This window comes from Scyliorhinus torazame, chromosome 12 (genome assembly GCF_047496885.1).
Source record: "Scyliorhinus torazame isolate Kashiwa2021f chromosome 12, sScyTor2.1, whole genome shotgun sequence".
In the NCBI taxonomy this organism is placed as follows: Eukaryota; Metazoa; Chordata; class Chondrichthyes; order Carcharhiniformes; family Scyliorhinidae; genus Scyliorhinus; species Scyliorhinus torazame.
The window spans coordinates 38,090,575-38,108,775 of NC_092718.1; the positions used below are offsets into that span (position 1 = coordinate 38,090,575).

General features: G+C 45.1%; 1 protein-coding gene across 2 annotated transcripts in view; it reads left to right on the forward strand.

Annotated features, from left to right (window-relative positions):
* Positions 1-18,201, forward strand: part of myo1ea (myosin IEa) — a 207,996-nt gene continuing 189,795 nt past the window's right edge. For both annotated transcript variants that reach the window (XM_072470699.1, XM_072470700.1), the window contains exon 1: positions 1-277. In XM_072470699.1, coding sequence (XP_072326800.1) covers positions 275-277 — 3 coding nt within the window. In that variant the 5' untranslated portion in view covers positions 1-274. The remainder of the gene's footprint in view (positions 278-18,201) is intronic.

The following is an 18,201-nucleotide window of genomic DNA, read 5'->3' on the forward strand; positions in this document are numbered from 1 at the left end:
GAGGCAGCCCGCAGGAGCTGCAAGTACAGGGGAAACTTGACTTTGGGAAGCAAGGATTTATATAGATTTGTCTATCTATCTCTCTCACTACCCACCCCCCCCCCCCTCTCCACGCCTTCCTCCCTTGTCTGAACCATGGATCGACCCCCAGCCTGTTGATGCCAGCGCCGACTGTAGATGGACCTAAGAGGCCAGTAAAGAGAACCCAGTGGCTGGCGCCGCTTGCAGGAGGCAACCTCTACCAGGGCATACGGCGTGAATCGAAGAAAACAAAATGGTAAGTTTTTTTTGGTGTGTGTGGTGGGGGGGGGGGGGGGGGGGAGACAATTAACACTCGATAATAGCGATCTACTGGGAATTGTTTAAGGATGTTTCGCCCCGGTTAGAACACTGGCTCCCAAACCCAAACCGCCTGGGCGGATAGGCACCTAGTCCACTTCCAATCGCCGGCTTTGTCACCCTTAGATCAGAACAAGAACGGTTGTGTCCTCAGCTTCCCTGAAAGATCTCGCCCAGCGCTCCCTCCACACTTTCCCCTAGAATTCGATTGCAATTGGCCCAGCCAAAGGAGCGCCCTCTGGCTAACATACTGAACAATCCACAGGTTGGGAATGGTTGGGTCCAGGGAGCCGCTCCAAAACGTTGAACCAACACAACCGGTCTGCAATAAGCACCCACGTTGGTCAAGGTGTGGGTGTTTTGTTTTTACAATTATTTAATTGGAACATGAATTAGAGACAGTGCCACCACCCAAGTAAAATTTAATCTGAACTAATTTTGAAAGTAGCAGCGTTTATCGAGAACGAAATGGAAACCGAGGTAAAATCCTAATGTTGTTTCCAATCCTTGCAGTATCGATTCGGTTCCATTTAGTAAACTATTAATTATAGTTATCAATCTCATTGTAGTGAAGAGTCAAACTACCCAAGGGGGTGATGGAATTATTTGCAGAAACAATCTCTGCATTTTCCCCAAACGCGTTATTGAAACTAACCAGAGCAATAGAGTTTCAGTTTGCAACACGTTGGTTGGATTGTGCAAGATCAAATGTCATTAAAAATACAAAGGAGGTGAAACTCACAGTCTAAACCTCGGTGACAGAAACTGTCCAGTACATTTTCCGAGAGGAGTGTCTTTCGTTTGAAAGACCCGACCGAGGCTGTCACCGGGAGAGGAAATACAGCAATGTGGGTGCATCCTCGTCCAAGTCAATACCGACATTGAACAAAACCCTGGGTTTGCAGATATGATTTCCCCTGGATTTTCTGCCACTGTGCGCGCTCATCTTTAAAGTGTGTCAGACAGAGGCAGCGAACCGGCCCCACTGCTCACTGTTTCTGATCAGCACTAACTAACCATCATTACGTGTGGAAGCAGCAACTTCATTCGATTCACGGTTGCCGCTTCTGACAGAAGTCTGTAGATTTATTAAGAGGGTAATCTGGGGAACAGTTCATTGGTTTTGTTCAATTTTAATGTGAAGCAAGTCAATATATGGTGGCGCAGTGGTTAGCACTGCTGCCTCAGAGCGCCAAGGACCCGGGTTCGATTCTGGCATTGGGTGACTGTGTGGAGTCTGCACGTTCTCCCGGTCTCTGTGCGGGTTTCCTCCGGGTGCTCCGGTTTCCTCCCATAGTCCAAAAGATCTGCGGGTTAGGTGGATTGGCCATGCTAAAAAATTGCCCCTTAGTGTCCAAAGATTTGCAGGTTAGGTGGATTGGCCATGCTAAAAAATGCCCCTCAGAGTCACAATGATGTGCAGATTAGGTGGGGTTACAGGGTAGGGGAGTGGGCCTAGGTATGGTGCTCTTTCGGAGCAGAATGGCTTCTTTCTGCACTGTCTGGATTCTGTACTATATGTGAGCAAGCAGTTGAGAACTAATATTTTAGTTAAAATGGTGCATAGTCTGATTTAATATAATGGCATTGCATTTTTCTAAGACAGTATTTTTATTTTCAACAGCATTATTTTTTTGTTGTGTCTCCATCCAGCACCATTTACGTTTCTCCTCTTCAATGTTGCAACAATTTTAATAGGAATTGGCTCTTATGTGACCTGCAATGCTCCCTTTCTATCAATGTGTTAGGGCAATGCTTGTGTCTCTTAGATGCACCCAAGGGGAGGCTAGACAGGGAGAAAGAAATACAAGATGAAAGGTGGGAGATGGCTGGTGTGGAAGATAAACACCAGTGTGGGCCAGATTGGTTGAGCCAAAATGGCCTGTCTATCTGCTGTAAATTCTATGCAAGTCTTGTGTGGAATCTCTTTAATTCCAAAGGAGGTTTCAGTAGTCATTCATCACACTCAACGTTGCTCTGCTCAGAAAAGACTGCTGTTTTCACCTACATAAAGAAAGCTCCTGTATTTATATTGGGCTGTAATACAGGACATCCCAGGGTATTTTACAGCTAGTGAAGTACCTTTAAAGTGTAGTCGCTGTAATGGAGGCATTAAAACTGAGTTGTTAATAGTGATGACTGTCCTTCAAAATAAGTTGTATGTGAACCACTTTGGGACAATTCCGTGACATATAAGAAACTATACAAATGGAAGCTCACTCATTTTTTGCCCTCTTTTGCTTGCTTTCTCATCAGCTGCACAGGAAGGAAAAGTAACATTTGCATTTATATATCGCCTTTCATGTGAACATTTCTCAAAGCGCATGATGTACTTTTCAAGTTCACTGTTGTGTATCCCCGAAATGAACGAGCTGTCTACAGTTTTGTATGAAGTGGCAAAATCAGCAAAAACACGAGTCATTCTTCAAAATGTGTGCGGGGGGTTTTAATCGACACTCACTGTTCAGCAGTTTAAAGGTTTAACAGCTCCTCTGGAGAGCCGAACCTTCGACAGCGTAGCACTGCCTCAGTACTGTACAGGATTGTCAGACAGCCGAACCTTTGACAGCGTAGCACTGCCTCAGTACTGTACAGGAGTGTCAGACTAGGTTATTAGCTCAAGCTCTGATGTTCAACATAAACCTTCTGACCCAGAGGGAACTGAGCTACCAGCTGGGCTAAAGTGACAGGAATTAGCTTCAATTTAAATTAAAATCTGTGCTCCCCCCCCCCCCCCCCCCCCCCCCCACCCCATATCATGCACCAACATTGAAAATGTAACTAAATTGTTGCCCATTTCTACTGTCTGGTTAAAACAGACAATGGCATCAGTCATAGGCCCCATTCACCAGATGCAAAGTAGTAGGTCAATATAAACGCATCTGTTTCACATTAGGAACAGGCCTTTCCAAGGTACATGTGCAGTCTCACAGTGGAGGAGTCTGCTCCTCATTTCCAGTCAGTGATGTAGACTGGGCTTGATGAGGAAGTAGCAGTTGAAGTAACAGGCTGTAAAACCTTATCATCACTAAGAATAAAAGAAATAGCAGCAATGGCTTCCTCTGAATTACCACAGTTACGCCTATTAGCTATTTTCTTTTGCTGCAATATCGTTTTGACTGGTTGTACATGTATATGTGGTTAGGGTAGCAATCTGCAAACACAAATAATTCACTACCGTTTGGCATCTTATGGCCTCACTTTATTGGCAGTGCTTGCATGAGAATGATTGAACCGGTTGTATTTATTGTGTATACTATTTTTGAGGATAATACTGTTAACTAAATGTTAGATATGAGTCTTCAGTATTTTACTGAATGATTGACTGTCCATTGCGCTGTTACTGTTACCTCCACATTACATTAATAAAATAGTTTGACAGGTACAGTTGTTAGCACAGAATTACCAGGACAAACCCTGTGGATTAATTCTATGTAAAAAGTTAACCTTTATCATACACCAGCTACTTATTTACAGGCGCTTTCCACGCAGTGAATGCCCCCAGTGTGCTTCAAATAGGAAAAGAAGATCTGAAGCAACAGAAACAGAATTTGGAGAGGTGGCAAAAGGCATCATAAATGAGAGTTGCTTAATCGGCTTCTGAAGGTAGAACTAGAAGTCACAAAGCAGTGAGTCAGGGAAAGAGTTTTAGACAAGGGTTCAGATTGCTGAAGGTGCCACCATTGGTGGTAGAGCAGAGAGAAAGCTTTGTCAAATGACCAGCGCTGGAAGATAGGAGAAAATGAGCTGGGATATGAGGCTGGGGGTTAACTGGAACAATGCCGTGGGTAGATTTGAAAAGAATTGTTTGGTAGGTTGGTGTTGGGAACTCATCGAAGGTCAGCAAAGGTGGCTGAGTGGGGAGAGAAATTTTGAACAAGTCATAGCTAATTAGGGTGGATAAGATATTATTGAATTGGAAGTTCTTGGTACTAATACTTTATACCTAAATTTGAAAGTGTGCCTTTCAATAGCCTGAACATCCTTCACCAGCACAACTATTAAAATTCGCTAAATGTCGGGCGGCTTGCGACGCAGTGGTTAGCACTCGGACTACGGTGCTGAGGATCCGGGTTTGAATCCCGGCCCTGGGTCACTGTCCGTGTGGAGTTTCCACATTCTCCCCATGTCTGCGTGGGTTTCACCCCCACAACCCAAAGATGTGCAGGTTAGGTGAATTGGCCACGCTAAATTGCCCCTTAATTGGGGAAAAAAAAAATTGGTACTCTAAATTTATAAAAATAAAATTCACCAAATGCTTCTGAAATAAACTAAATTGTTTTGAAACTACAGTGATAAGTGCTGAAAATCATTTCGTAATTTTAGAGTGATGGAAATACTTCCATGAATTGAAAGTAGTGGAACATTACAAGAAAATATTGTGCTTTATTTTAGCTTTTTAAAAAAATTATCCATCTGATATAGAGATTGTTGCTGTGAAAGCCTGCCTTGCGTTTTTTGTTTCAAGCTTGTTATCTGGGACAAAGCAACCATCTTGATCAGCACTCGATCCACCACCTTCAATGTTCATTCCCTCCTCCATTGGTGCAGAGTGACAGCAATGTGCAAGATGCACTGCAGCAGCACATCAAGCATCCCTTGACTGCACCTTCCCAAACAGCAACCTATACCGTCTGGAAGGACAAGGGCAGCAAATACATGGTTCCCCTCCAAGCCACAGATCATCCTGACTTGGAACTATATCACTGTTCTTTCATTGTCGCTGGGTCAAAAAACCTCCACAACAGCACTGTGGGTGTATTGCACCTGATGAATGGTAGAGGAAAGGAATGCCGTTCACCGTCACATTTTCAAGGGCCGTTAGTGATGGACAACAACTGTTGCCTTGCCAGTCACGCTCACATCCTATGAAAGAACAAAGGTAAACAAATCTAGGGACCAAATATTGATCACTCGTGGAACTTACTGAATTCACCCCGCATCATTAACTGCGAGATCTCTTTTCGATATGTAATGAGTGCAGTCATAAATGCTGTATGGTCCAACCCCATTGATCTCTCAGTTTCCTACTTTCCTGTCTTTTACTGCAGAATTACAAATGGCTGCAGCAGGTTTCATAGAATTTACAGTGCAGAAGGAGGCCATTCGGCCCATCGAGTCTGCCCCGGCTCTTGGAAAGAGCACCCCACCCAAGGTCAACACCGCCACCCTATCCCCATAACCCAGTAACCCCACCCAACACTAAGGGCAATTTTGGACACTAAGGGCAATTTATCATGGCCAATCCACCTAACCTGCACATCTTTGGACTGTGGGAGGAAACCGGAGCACCCGGAGGAAACCCACGGTTCCCAGCTTTGATTGCTGGATTGTGCTAATCATAGGGTGATAGTGGAGTACGTCAAGTATCCCTCACAAGTCAGGGGTGGGGGGTGGCACGGTGGGGGGGGGGGGGGGGTATGGGATGGTGGCATTGGGTGGGAGATGCTAAGGAAATTAGTTGTACAATTACCAGAACGCATAATCATATGGATGTTGAGTGAAGAGTTGGTTGGGCTCACTGTTCAGACAGATCATTATTTTCTACCCAATGATGCTGACACCTATAATATTGTACATAATACTGAATCATTTTTGGACAGGTGGAAAGAAAGCTGGGTGACAAATAATAGCCTTGTGTATTTTGTTGTAAGAATAATAACATGCTTAGCAAAGGCAATGAGTTCACCACAGCCTTTATTTTGAACAGGTTTTTCTATCAACCTCTTCAAACTATTGGGTTGTGTTTTATTGCAAACAGCTTTAACGGTATAAGAGGATAGCGAGCTGGTGTCCTGATCTTATTCTGAAGATAATAATGCAGGGCATCATTAATATGTCCCTTTTAACTGAAAGAAAGTGTTGAAGCTTTTACAGAAAACCCACCAGTAACACCTGGATGCATACAGCATTGCCAGCCTAAGGTGGTTAGCAGTTAAAATGCTAATAAAATATCTACCTATTGAAGTCTTTCACCTGTGCATGTTTATCAGTGTTCAGGTACCATGCTCTTAAAGGTTAAAGATAAAGCTTTAAACCAAGCAGTCATTTCCCCATTGGTTTTTCTATCCTTATTTCTCCCCCAAAACAGAAACCAGGCAAGATGTGAGTTAATCTTACAGAAGGTATCATCCACAATTAAGCTATAATAGACGCCAAAATGTGCCCACTTCTCCACAGGCAGCACCTGAGGATTGAGTTTAAGGAACAGGAGCTGTGGTGCATTTGCATCACAAGTTTAGCATCTCACCAATACTCTACTTGTGAAGTGTGAATTAGATGTCAAGTTCTGAACTGACTTTGAAGCAAGAAAGGACAAGATTCCTCTCCAGATTTTCTTTTATAAATTTAGAGTACACAATTTTTTTTTCAAATTAAGGGGCAATTTAGCATGGCCAATCCACCTAACCTGCACATCTTTGGGTTGCGAGGGTGAAACTCACGCAGACACAGGGAGAATGTGCAAACTCCACACGGACAGTGACCCATGGCCGGGATTCGAACCTAGGTCCTCAGTGCCATAGTTCCTGTGCTAACCGCTGCGCCATGTGCTGCGCCCCTCTCCAGATTTTTAAACAATTTGTTCTTTCACGAGGTGTGGGCATCGTTAGCAAGGCCAGTGTTTGTTGCCCATCCCCTTGAACTGAGTGGCTAACTGACCATTTCAGAGTATACAAACCTACGATTTAGGAGCAGGAGTAGGCCACTCGGCCCCTCGAGTCTGCTCTGCCATTCAATAAGATCATGGCTGATCTGATTGTAACTTTAACCCCACCTTCCTGCTGTTCCCCAATAACCCTTTGGTTATTGCTCTATCTTAAAAACATTCAAAGGCTCTGCTCCACTACCTTTTGAGGAAGAGAGTTCCAGAGACTCATAACCCTCAAGAGAAACAATTTCTACTCATCTCTGTTTTAAATGAGCCATCCCTTATTTTCAATGTGACCCCTAGTTCTAGGTTTTCTTGACAAGAGGAAACATCCTCTCCACATCTGCCCTGTCAAAACCCCTCAAGTCACTTTTACTCTTCTAAACTCCAGTGGATACAAACCTATCCCCTTCAATCGTTCCTCATAAGACAACCCACCCATTAGAGGGCTGGAAATCCTGTGTCGCATGTAGGCCAGACCAGGTAAGGATGTGATATTTTCCTTCCCTAAAAGGCATTAGGGGAACTAGATCGGTTTCCCTCAACAATCGATGGTAGTTTCTATGTTCATCGTTACTAAGACTAGCTTTCAATTCCAGATTGATAAATTGAATTTAAATTCCACCATTTTGAACCCAGTGCATTAGTGTGGACCTCTGGATTACTAGTCCAGTGACGTTACCACTGTGTCAGCAGCTCCCTCGTGTGTTCTCACTTGCTGTACAACCAGCTTCAAGCTGTATTTACACATGCAGGAGGCACTGTGGACACAAAGTGGCACAATTTCACCCACACTTCATAGAGTGACTGTATCCTTAAACACCGTTTGGTCCTGGAACCTAAGCACCACAAATATCTCCCAAAACTCAGGCAATCATGAACAACAGGAGACCAGCTAGCATTGTTGCCTATATTTATTATTTTAAAAAATGTAACTAGAGGCATGCTTAGTATAATTACTGCACTGCTGCCCAAGCAAATATGTCTGCTTTGCAGAGATGTGGAGGGAAGAATTTCAACTAACTGGCTTCAACCTTTCAAAGTTATCAGCATGTCCATGGCCAAAGTTGATAATTACATTGCACCGCGCCTGTAGCCTCCCCCTCACATGGTCCTGTTTTGAGTGTCATAAGTAATTAATGGGGTAACATATGAAGGGAGACTGCTGTTGTGTTCACGTGTACAGAAGCATGTTATTATTCGTGTTCAGAATCTTGAAACTGGTCTAGTGTTCATGCCAACCTTGGCTTTAGTGGGTAGCACTCAGGCCCCTGAGTCAGAAGGTGGAGCCTTCATGTCCCACCCCAGACCTTCAATGCCAAATCTAGGCTGACACTCCAATACTGAGGAAGTGCTCCACTATCAGAGTTGCCATGTTTTTTTTAAATAAATTCAGAGTGCCCAATTCTTTTTTTTCCAATTAAGGGGCAATTTAGCCTGGCCAATCCACCTACCCTGCACATCTTTAGGTTGTGGGGGTGAGACCTACGCAGCTACGGGGACAATGTGCAAACTCCACACGGGCAGTGACCCGGGCTGGGATCGATCCTGTGAGGCAGCAGTGCTAACCACTGTGCTGCCTTAGAGTTGCCACCATCTTTTGGATGAGACTTTAAAGTGAGGCCTCGAGCCGCCCTTGCAGATTGAAGTAAAGGATCCACTGGCACTTTGTGAAGAACAGTGGGGACTGATGTCTTGGCTAATGTTTTACATTTAACTTGTATCACTGAAGCAGGTTATCTGGTCATTATCAAAATGCTCACAGCAAGGTCCCAGTGATTAGAAATAAATCTAATCAGATTCTGGGTGCATTTGATGCAATAAATTTGTTAAAGAAAACCTTTGATCTTAGCATGTCGGTTTTGGGGAGTGGAATGAAGTCTTTACTTTGGGGCGAGTGTGCGTATCAGGGGCTGGATTCGCCGCCGCCCGATGCGGAAATCGCGATCGGCGATGGGGCGGAGAATCAATTTTAGCGCTGAAATCTGGGACAGCGGCGGTTTTTAAATTCTCCACCTCCCTAAGCCACGCCGAGTATCCACCGCCTCAGGCTATTGCCTGAGGCCCACCCCACGATGCTCCGTTCCCGACGTGGGACTCTCATGGTCCCAGACGTACAGGAACCTCGCGAGGCGGCTGTGGACTCAGCCCAGTTGGGGGAGGGCCGATTGGCAGACAGGGGGGGGGCTTCATTCTGGGTTGGGGGCAATGAGGGCGGGCGGTCCAGGGGGCTCGAGCGGCCGATGCGGGGCACTGCTTTGTGGTCCAGGTCCGCGGGCTGAGTCCGCCTTGGAGCACGGCGCGGCCGCTGCAGGCCACCGCCGTGTGCATGACCCGGAAGTCCTGTGGGCCATATTGGCAGCTGGAGCTGCGTGCTCCACGACAGCTGCCTGCTAGCCTCCAGCAAAACAGGGAATCGGTGGCCTTTTGACACCAGTTTTCCTGGCGTAAAAGACCACAGTTTTCACGACTGCGTGGGGACTTAGTCTCCAAAACGGGAGAATCCAGCCCCAGATGTTTTCATATATACCATGTGTCGGTTGCAAAGCAATGAGGGTGTTTTACTTCCTCAGAGTGACAGATTTTTATTGCGCACATCGAGCATCATTTATAGATGTGAGCCTTGGCTCAATGGTACCAATAGCGCTTCTGGAGCCAGAAGGTTGTATGTTCAAGTCAACTGAAGGGACTATTTATTTTCCCCTCCATCAACATCACTAAAGTAAATGATCTTTTCATCATTTCATTGCTGTGCATACATGGATGTTGCATTTTCCACATCACAACACTGACTGCACTTTGAGAAGCATTTAAATTGACAGTAAAGCACTTTAGGAAGATAGTGAATGGTGCCATATTAATGCAAGTTCTTTTTCTGACTGTTAATTAAATGGCCATTTCCGTATGACTTTGGGCAGTGGCGACATGAAACCCTTCTCGACAGCAGCCGACAATGTTCTTATCCTATCTCATGGTCTGTACTTAAACCCAGGTCCCTGAGGTGAGAGTACAGGGTTGGATTTTTCTACACTTCAGTAGCATGAAATTAGATTTTAATCATTACTTTGGAGACTTACAAGCTTTAATGAATTCCACGGCATATTGCAAAGGGCTCATTTATGTCTGTGCTTAATCCCCACCGTGCTGCACAGTCTGTACTTTTTGGGGGTGGGTGGGAGACGGCTAAAATAGCTGTTTGGGCTCCAATGATTAGCGATTCCCTATAAATCATAATTGAAATGTCTGTTTGTGGCTGTTATCTACTTGATTTAGCAACTGTGCTTTACAGAGATTATAGCCAAAATAAAATAAATGGATTTATGGCGACTGTAGAAAATACTACAATCAACAGTCAAAATGTGGGACAGACCACCCTGGAGAGAATTGTTGGCATTTACATGTCTAGAACTTTGAGGAAAAGACTCTATAAATAGAAAGCTGAGATTGATGGAAGAAATGTGAAAGAAGGTGAAGACGTACTGAATAAGAGATGTTGACATTTCAGTGCAGCATCGCGGGTGCTGGCCTTCAGGTGGAAATTATACCACGGCCCTGTCTGCATGCTGAAATAAACAGTCTGTATGCAAATGCAAATTCTTCCCTCATTTCTTCTCTGCTAATTTTCCATGAAAGCAAGAAACCTCCTACAACATGACACCCCCAGTTGCTTCACAACCAATTATTACTTTTGAAGCGTAGTCACTGCGGTATTGGCAAATGCCGACTTGAATAAAGCAAGGTCCAGCAAATAGTAATGAGATAAAAATCCAGTTCATGGATTTCCAATCTTGATGGTGTTGAGTGAAGGATAAATGTTGGCCATGCTCACTGGGAAAACTCGTCTGCTCTACTTTGAGATCTTTATACTTCGGCTATGCAGAGTTAATGGATGGAATTTAATCCCCCCCCCCCCAACCTCTGGCAATGAGCTTGCAGGTGAGGGGGTGTCATTTAGTTGGACGGGAGAGTGTGGGGTGGACGCTTCACTGCCTTCCACCGCCACTTGAGTATGTCCAGGAAGGGTAGGCTTCTGGATGGCCTTCCAGCCAGGATGCTAATTGAGGCCCTTAAGTGGGCAGTTACTGCCCATTTAAGGACCACATCCCAGCAGTGGGCAGGAGTTGCCATGTGGAGAGGCCAGAAAGCAACCCCTGCCATGTTTGTTAGCATGTTTCCAGCAAGGGGGAGTTGCGGCTCTCTTTCAGAGAGTGTCAGTGCCTGAACGAGGGACCCAACATTGGGTATGGGGAGCCCACTGAAAGCCAGTCCTCTGCCCTTATCTCTGACCTCTCCATTCCGCCCCTCTCCCCCCATTCACCATTAACCTCATCCCACCCTCGCTCACCATTTTCCCAGCTTCCCCCATTGATCCCAGGCCTCTGGTGGGTGCATCACCAACGGTGCTTACAGCAGTGGGGAGCTGCTAACCCCTGATTGGTCAGTAGTTCGCAAGAGGTGGAATTTCCCTCTGAACGGTCTCCGCCCCAGGGTCTTCAATTCCGGGGAAAGTCTGACGCTGGTCACTTAACTGGTGGGCATTCACCAAGAGAGGCAACATGGGACTCCAGCCTCTTCTCCAGCCAATGGGCGAGATCCCCATCACAAACATTAAATTCTTCCCAATACTTCATCTAATTGAATACACACAGATGAAAGAGGTCCCTGATTCAATTCTCTGTCAGTGTTGAGTTTGATTATCTCAACCAGAACGGGAATATGTGTGATGGAATTTGACAAAATGTTGAGGAAAAATTCAGCCAGTGTTCACTATCCCTCGAGGAGCGTGACCCTCCCTACTATCAAAAGGTAGGTATTGAATGAAGACAAGATTGGATCTGACTGTGTCTCCTCTTCACTCTGCCATCTATCACCCACCCTGCCATGGTCAAGTAGGCTGCTTATACGCATGACAAAACCTTGAACAAAATACAAGAAGGCTGATGATAATCATGGATTACACACCCTTGCAAGGAATCAACACCTTCAGTGAAGAAAGGAAGGGAGAAATTTGGTGAAAGTAAAAAGGGATTTGGGGAACTAATCAATAACTGTGAAGTATTCCAGAAAGCAGAGAATTCATAAATTGCCACTTGTCACATCGTTAACAGAATATAGTGTAAATTGCTTCTAACTGCTTTCATTTGCAAAATAACTGAGTCAGACCTAAGCATTTTTGTTTTGCTTCAGTTGTCTTATTATTTTCATGCAGCAGATGAAATCATTGAGTACTGGATGTTGGTGACTGAGCAGAATGAGTAACTAGAAATGGAACATGAGTAACTGACTCTGGGAAATGCCGTCATTTTGGCCTTTGTTTTTTTTACTTGTGGGAGGAATTTGGGGTAAACTACATTATCAGCAATCCTGAGGGAACTGCTGCACTTTATCCTTCATCTAACACTGTGGCAGTTCTGGCATGTCTACATTGCTTACAGTGGTGCATTCTTCATAAATCCACTTCTAAGTGGTTATTAATGCTGCATTTGGGTCTGACTGCATATTGTTCTAAGTTGAATAGCAAACAAAGTAGATTTAACACTCTTAACGTTTTACAGATGGTCACTGGATAGCGACCAAGGGTATGCTTATTTGTTTTATTATTCAATACCCAAGCTGATGGAACTGGTGACACTTGCTGTACCTGGTTACACTCCACACAGAATAGGAATTGAACATGACCCCTTCTGTTTAATGCCGCGCCAGGCGATATCTTTACCCACTTGATCATTACAGAAGCTGCTCATATGTAAGGAGTGACATGAGCCTGTTATTTTTACATTCTTTGAGACAGCACAACACTTTAACCTGACTGTGAGTTTCTTTCCCTTTAGTTGGCACTGACCCAGTGTTTTAAAACCATGTTCATAACCCTCTGGCCATTTACTTTGGGAATCTTATTAAATATTTATGTCATTAGTTTGAAAAAAAGACATAGTAAAATTACAGAGGGAGGTCACTGAACAATTCCACAATACATTATGACCACTGCAAGCAGTGATCCACCAATGGGGCCACAGAATAAATCATAACTTGCGCACACCAACTTTAAAAATAAAGCCAGTTGATTCATTGGGGACTTTTTAAACTTCATTTTTAAGCTTCTAAGCATAGAGCTCCTGGCATCATTGTATCTAGCATTTCGACATTGATGAGTTCTTTGTGCGTATATGCACACACGAGCAAGTGGAGCACTGTATGTAAAAAAACCCCGGCATGGAGCTTCATTTCTCTGATTAGAGAGCAATTTGAAGGGAGCAGCATGACTCGAGCCTTCGAGTTCTGCATCATTGTGAGCAGGAAGCAGTACCTGCTGTGCAGCTGCACCAAGGAACAGTGATGGATGATGACTCTCTTTGCCATTAGAAAGAGTGAGATGCTGCTGGATGGAATTTCAAAAGAGCCTTCTGTTTTATGCAGAAGGTATAACCGCAGAATGCAGCAGGGCCGATAGCTTGTGGATTCGAAGGTCAACTAAAGCCTTTGGTTTGGGCTGCAGTTAAGTAGCACTTCGTGAAGAGGTATAATGTTCTCAATTCAGGTATAACAATGACCAGTTATATAATTCAAGTATATTGTTAGTCTCTCTATTTACAGGGGGGGGCGGCCCAGTGGTTAGCACTGCTGCCTCACAGCAGCAGGGATCTGTGGTCAATTCTGGCCATGGGTCACTGTCTGTGTGGAGTTTGCGCATTCTCCCTGCATATGCGTGAGTTTCCTCCGGGTGCTCCGGTTTCCTCCCACAGTTCAAAGATGTGCAGGTTAGGTGGGTTGGCCATGCTAAATTGTCCCTTCATATCCAAAAGCTGGGTGGGGTTCCGGGGATAGGGCAGGGGAGTGGACCTAGATAGGGTGCTCTTTCAGAGGGTCAGTGCAGACTTGATGGGCCAAATGGCCTCCTTCTGCACTGTAGGGATTCTATGATAGGAAATGTGCAAGATTAGAATAATAGAACTAATGTGCCACCGTGCCGCCCATAATGTGGAAATATACAGAGAGAGGTCTGTTGAACCCAAGACTTCGCTGAGAAAAACTTATAAGCACCATCAATGTTGATTAAATATGGAGTTTTGTAAAGCATTGCTATAATAAAACCTGTGCAGCAACATTAGAAAATGTCCCAATTTCCTGTAAATTATGTAAAAGAAAATGTAATGATCTAATAAAAATATTTCTTTAAAAAAAGTGAACAAATCTATTTTGAAATACAACCTTTTACTGCACAATGCCTTTCTTCCTTGCTGACAGTAAGAGGTTTGACTTCAGAAACCAAACAAGAACAACTGTGATGAACTTGAAAAGGCAAAGTTGCCTTGCAGAGAAAAAGATTAAGTCCAATTCAACTTGCTTTTGCCATATGTAGCAGTATGCACCTCTAGATTATTTGAGCATGCAGTTGAAATCCACGTGCAGCAGGGTAAGAGTTGAGAAAGTGATGAAGAAATTTGTACCTGAACTCCATAACTGATTTTTTTTTTTCTCCTTGGGACCAAAGTGTGGTTCTGAGTGTTTAAAACAGCATGAATTTCGGCTTCCTGCATGGAGCAGTAGTAACTAACCAAATAAGGAACTGGTTAGGTTGCTTTAAGTGAAAAAGTGCACTGAAGGGCTAGTCATACTCATGTGAGGTGAAACAAGCCTGTCTTTCATTACTGGACTGGATGTCCAGCATTGCAAGCACTCTTGTGGCTGTACATATGCGGCGCAAAACCTTACAAGGAAGCACTTGTTAATTTGTATCAGTGAGCAGGGAAGTTCAAAAGGGAAAGAACCACAATGTTTTGTCTAAGATGCGAGAATTGAATCGCTTATTTCCAACAGTTAGGTACATCGAACACCACGTGTGACCGTTTATTCACAAGGCAGCTTGAAAATAAATGTTAAGAAACGCAATAAATCTTGCACAGGCCACTGCAAAAATAAAGAGAGCCCATTCGTCCTGAAAAGCACAAATTCTTTAAAATCGCTAAGGAACATTTTCCTGTGTCTGTCTGTGCCTGAGGGTGTTGAATCACCTGGATGCAATAAATGGAGGATGATGGGGTGCAGAGGACCTCTCACCCGCAAGTCGCAAAGACCAGTTTTGCCCCCCTTTTAGGCCCCTCTATTTACTGTGCCCAACTTATCCAATACCCCTCAGGAACATTTATCACCTTTCAGTTTTAATGCTTTTCATTTCCCCTCCTTCTGCTTTGACTACTGTACTTTTTCTCATCTCTATTAACTCTGCTCCAAATCCCTGCTCTCTGTACGTTTCGCTTCACGTTTCATGGAGCACAGGGGAAGATTTAAGACAGAATTGAGGAGGAATTTCTTCTCTCACAGAGAAGGGAATCTGTGGCATTCTTTACCAGAGGGCTGCAGAAGCTGGGTCATTACATATGTTCAAAGCTGAGATAGATAGATTTTTAATCGGTAAGGGAATCAAGGGTTGTGGGGATAAGGCGGGGAAGTGGAGTTGAGGATTATCAGATCAGTCACAATCTCATTGACTGGAGGAGCAGACACAATGGGCCGAATGGCCTACTTCTGCTCAGGTGTCTTCAGCGTCTTACTTTGTAAATATCGTTGGGTCTAATTCTGTTTCAAAGCATACGGGTGTGTGGGAAAGTGGTGGGAAAAGATCTGGGAGTAATCCCGGTGCTTCCCGATTGCCCCGTTCCTCCCCCCCGCTCCACAACCGTCTCCAACACTGACTAAATTCATCAAAATAAGTTACTTAGAGGTTGCTGATTCACTGGGAACAGCAATGAAACTACCTCAGCATGAGTCAGTACCTTCAGGAACGGAAAGGGGAGCATTAGGAAAAGAAGGCATTATACTTTTTCCATGGATGAAAAGAAAATAACTGTGGTGGATTTCATGATCATCGAACGCCACAACGCACTTTACAGCCAAGCAATTGCTTTTGAAATGCAGTCACTGTTATGACGTAGGAAATTATGGCTGCCAATCTGTGCACAGCACCCTCCCACAGACAGCAGTGCAATAACGACCAAATATTTAGACTTTGTGTATGTTTCTTAAGTGATAAATATTTGCCAGACCATTAGTGATAACTCCCACACTCTTCGAAACACTGCCATGTCCACCTGAGAAGGAAGACAGGGCCTCGGTTTTAACGTTCCACCCGGAAGACAGCTCCTCAGGCAGTGCAGCACTCACAGGAATAGCAGCCTTGCCTTTTGTGCTCAAATCTGGAGCAGAATTTGAACGCACAACATTCTGACTCGGGGGGGGGGGGGGGGGGGGGGGGAGGTGCTACCACCTGAGTCAGGGCTGACACCTGCAACATAGAGATTATAACCGTAGGGAGGTTATGCTTCAATGGTACAGGACATTGGTGAGACCACATCTGGAGTATTGTGTACAGTATTGCTCTGCTTATTTACGGGAAGATGTAGATGCATTGGAAGCAGTTCAGAGAAGGTTCACCAGTGGGCAGGTTGTATTATGAGGAAAGGTTGGACAGGTCAGGTTTGTATCTATTAGAGTTTAGAACTGCAAAAGGTGACTTAATCAAAACCTTTAAGATCCCGAGGGGTATTTACAGAGTGGATGTAGAGAGGATGTTTCCTCTTGTCAAGAGAATCTAGAACTTTTTTGAGCATGGAGAGACCAGGATACAACAGTTCCAGAATAACAAATTGTTCACCCTCTGTCGCAAAAGAACTGGTCAACATCATCGACCCAGACATGAAATGTCAGAAACATCCACCTCGTCCATTCAAAGCTGGAAGGGTGAGTCAGAGAGAGTTCCAGAGCTGTGATGGAGCAAAGACCAGGACAATTCATTCACCGTTGATTTGAAATGTACAACAAACAAATGGCGAAATGGAGGCTGCGGTCAGGAGGGAAGGAGCTGTGAGTGAAGGTCGGATATCTGGAATTAAGGACAGAACTTTGGCATCGATGCTCATTGGGTGCTCTGGCTAAAATTGCGCAAAGTGTTTCTGAGAAGCATTCAGTTACCGTTAATATTGTATCCTCAATAAATCTGTGACATAAAAAAAAAGGGCAGCACGGTAGCATAGTGGTTAGCACAATTGCTTCACAGCTCCAGGGTCCCAGGTTCGATTCCGGCTTGGGTCACTGTCTGAGCGGAGTCTGCACATCCTCCCCGTGTGTGCGTGGGTTTCCTCCGGGTGCTCCGGTTTGACCCGGGCCTTCACCACCTTCAAAATCACTCCCGTCACTCCCTTCCAATACCCTTCCAGTGCCGGGCATGCCCAAAACATATGTGCGTGGTTTGCCGGGCTCCCGCCACACCTCCCACATTTGTCCTCCACTCCAAAGAACCTGCTCAATCTTGCTCCCGTTATGTGTGCTCTATGTAGCACCTTAAATTGAATCAGGCTAAGCCTGGCGCATGAGGAAGAGGAATTTACCCTGCTTAGGGCATCAGCCCACATACCCTCCTCTATCTCCTCCCCTAGTTCTTCTTCCCACTTTCCTTTTAGTTCGCCCACCGACTCCTCCCCCTCTTCCCTCATCTCTCGGTAAATCTCTGACACCTTGCCCTCTCCGACCCACACCCCTGAAAGCACCCTGTCCTGTATCCCCTGTGTCGGGAGCGACGGAAATTCCCTCACCTGTTGTCTAGTAAACGCCCTCACCTGCATATATCTCAAGAAATTTCCCCGGGGCAACTTATACTTTTCCTCCAATGCTCCCAAGCTCGTAAAAGTCCCATCTATAAATAAATCTCCTACCCTCCTAATTCCCAACTGGTACCAGCTCTGAAATCCTCCATCCATTCTTCCTGGGGCGAACCTTTGGTTGTTCCTGATTGGGGACCACACCAGGGCTCCCCGCACCCCTCTCTGTCGCCTCCACTGTCCCCAGATATTCAATGTTGCCGCCACCACCGGGTTCGTGGTAAACTTTTTAGGTGAGAACGGTAGCGGCGCCGTCACCAGCGCCTCTAAACTCGTCCCTTTACAGGACTTTCTCTCCAGTCTTTTCCACGCCGCTCCCTCACCCTCCATCATCCATTTACGTATCATTGCCACATTGGCGGCCCAATAGTAATCGCCCAAGTTCGGTAGTGCCAATCCTCCTCTGTCCCTACTACGCTGAAGGAACCCCCTCCTTACTCTCGGGACTTTCCCTGCCCACACGAAGCTCGTGATGCTCCTGTTATCTTAATTGCTTGCACCCTGCCCGCCAGCGATAGAGGCTGCATGTCCCACCTCTTGAAGTCCTCCTCCATTTGT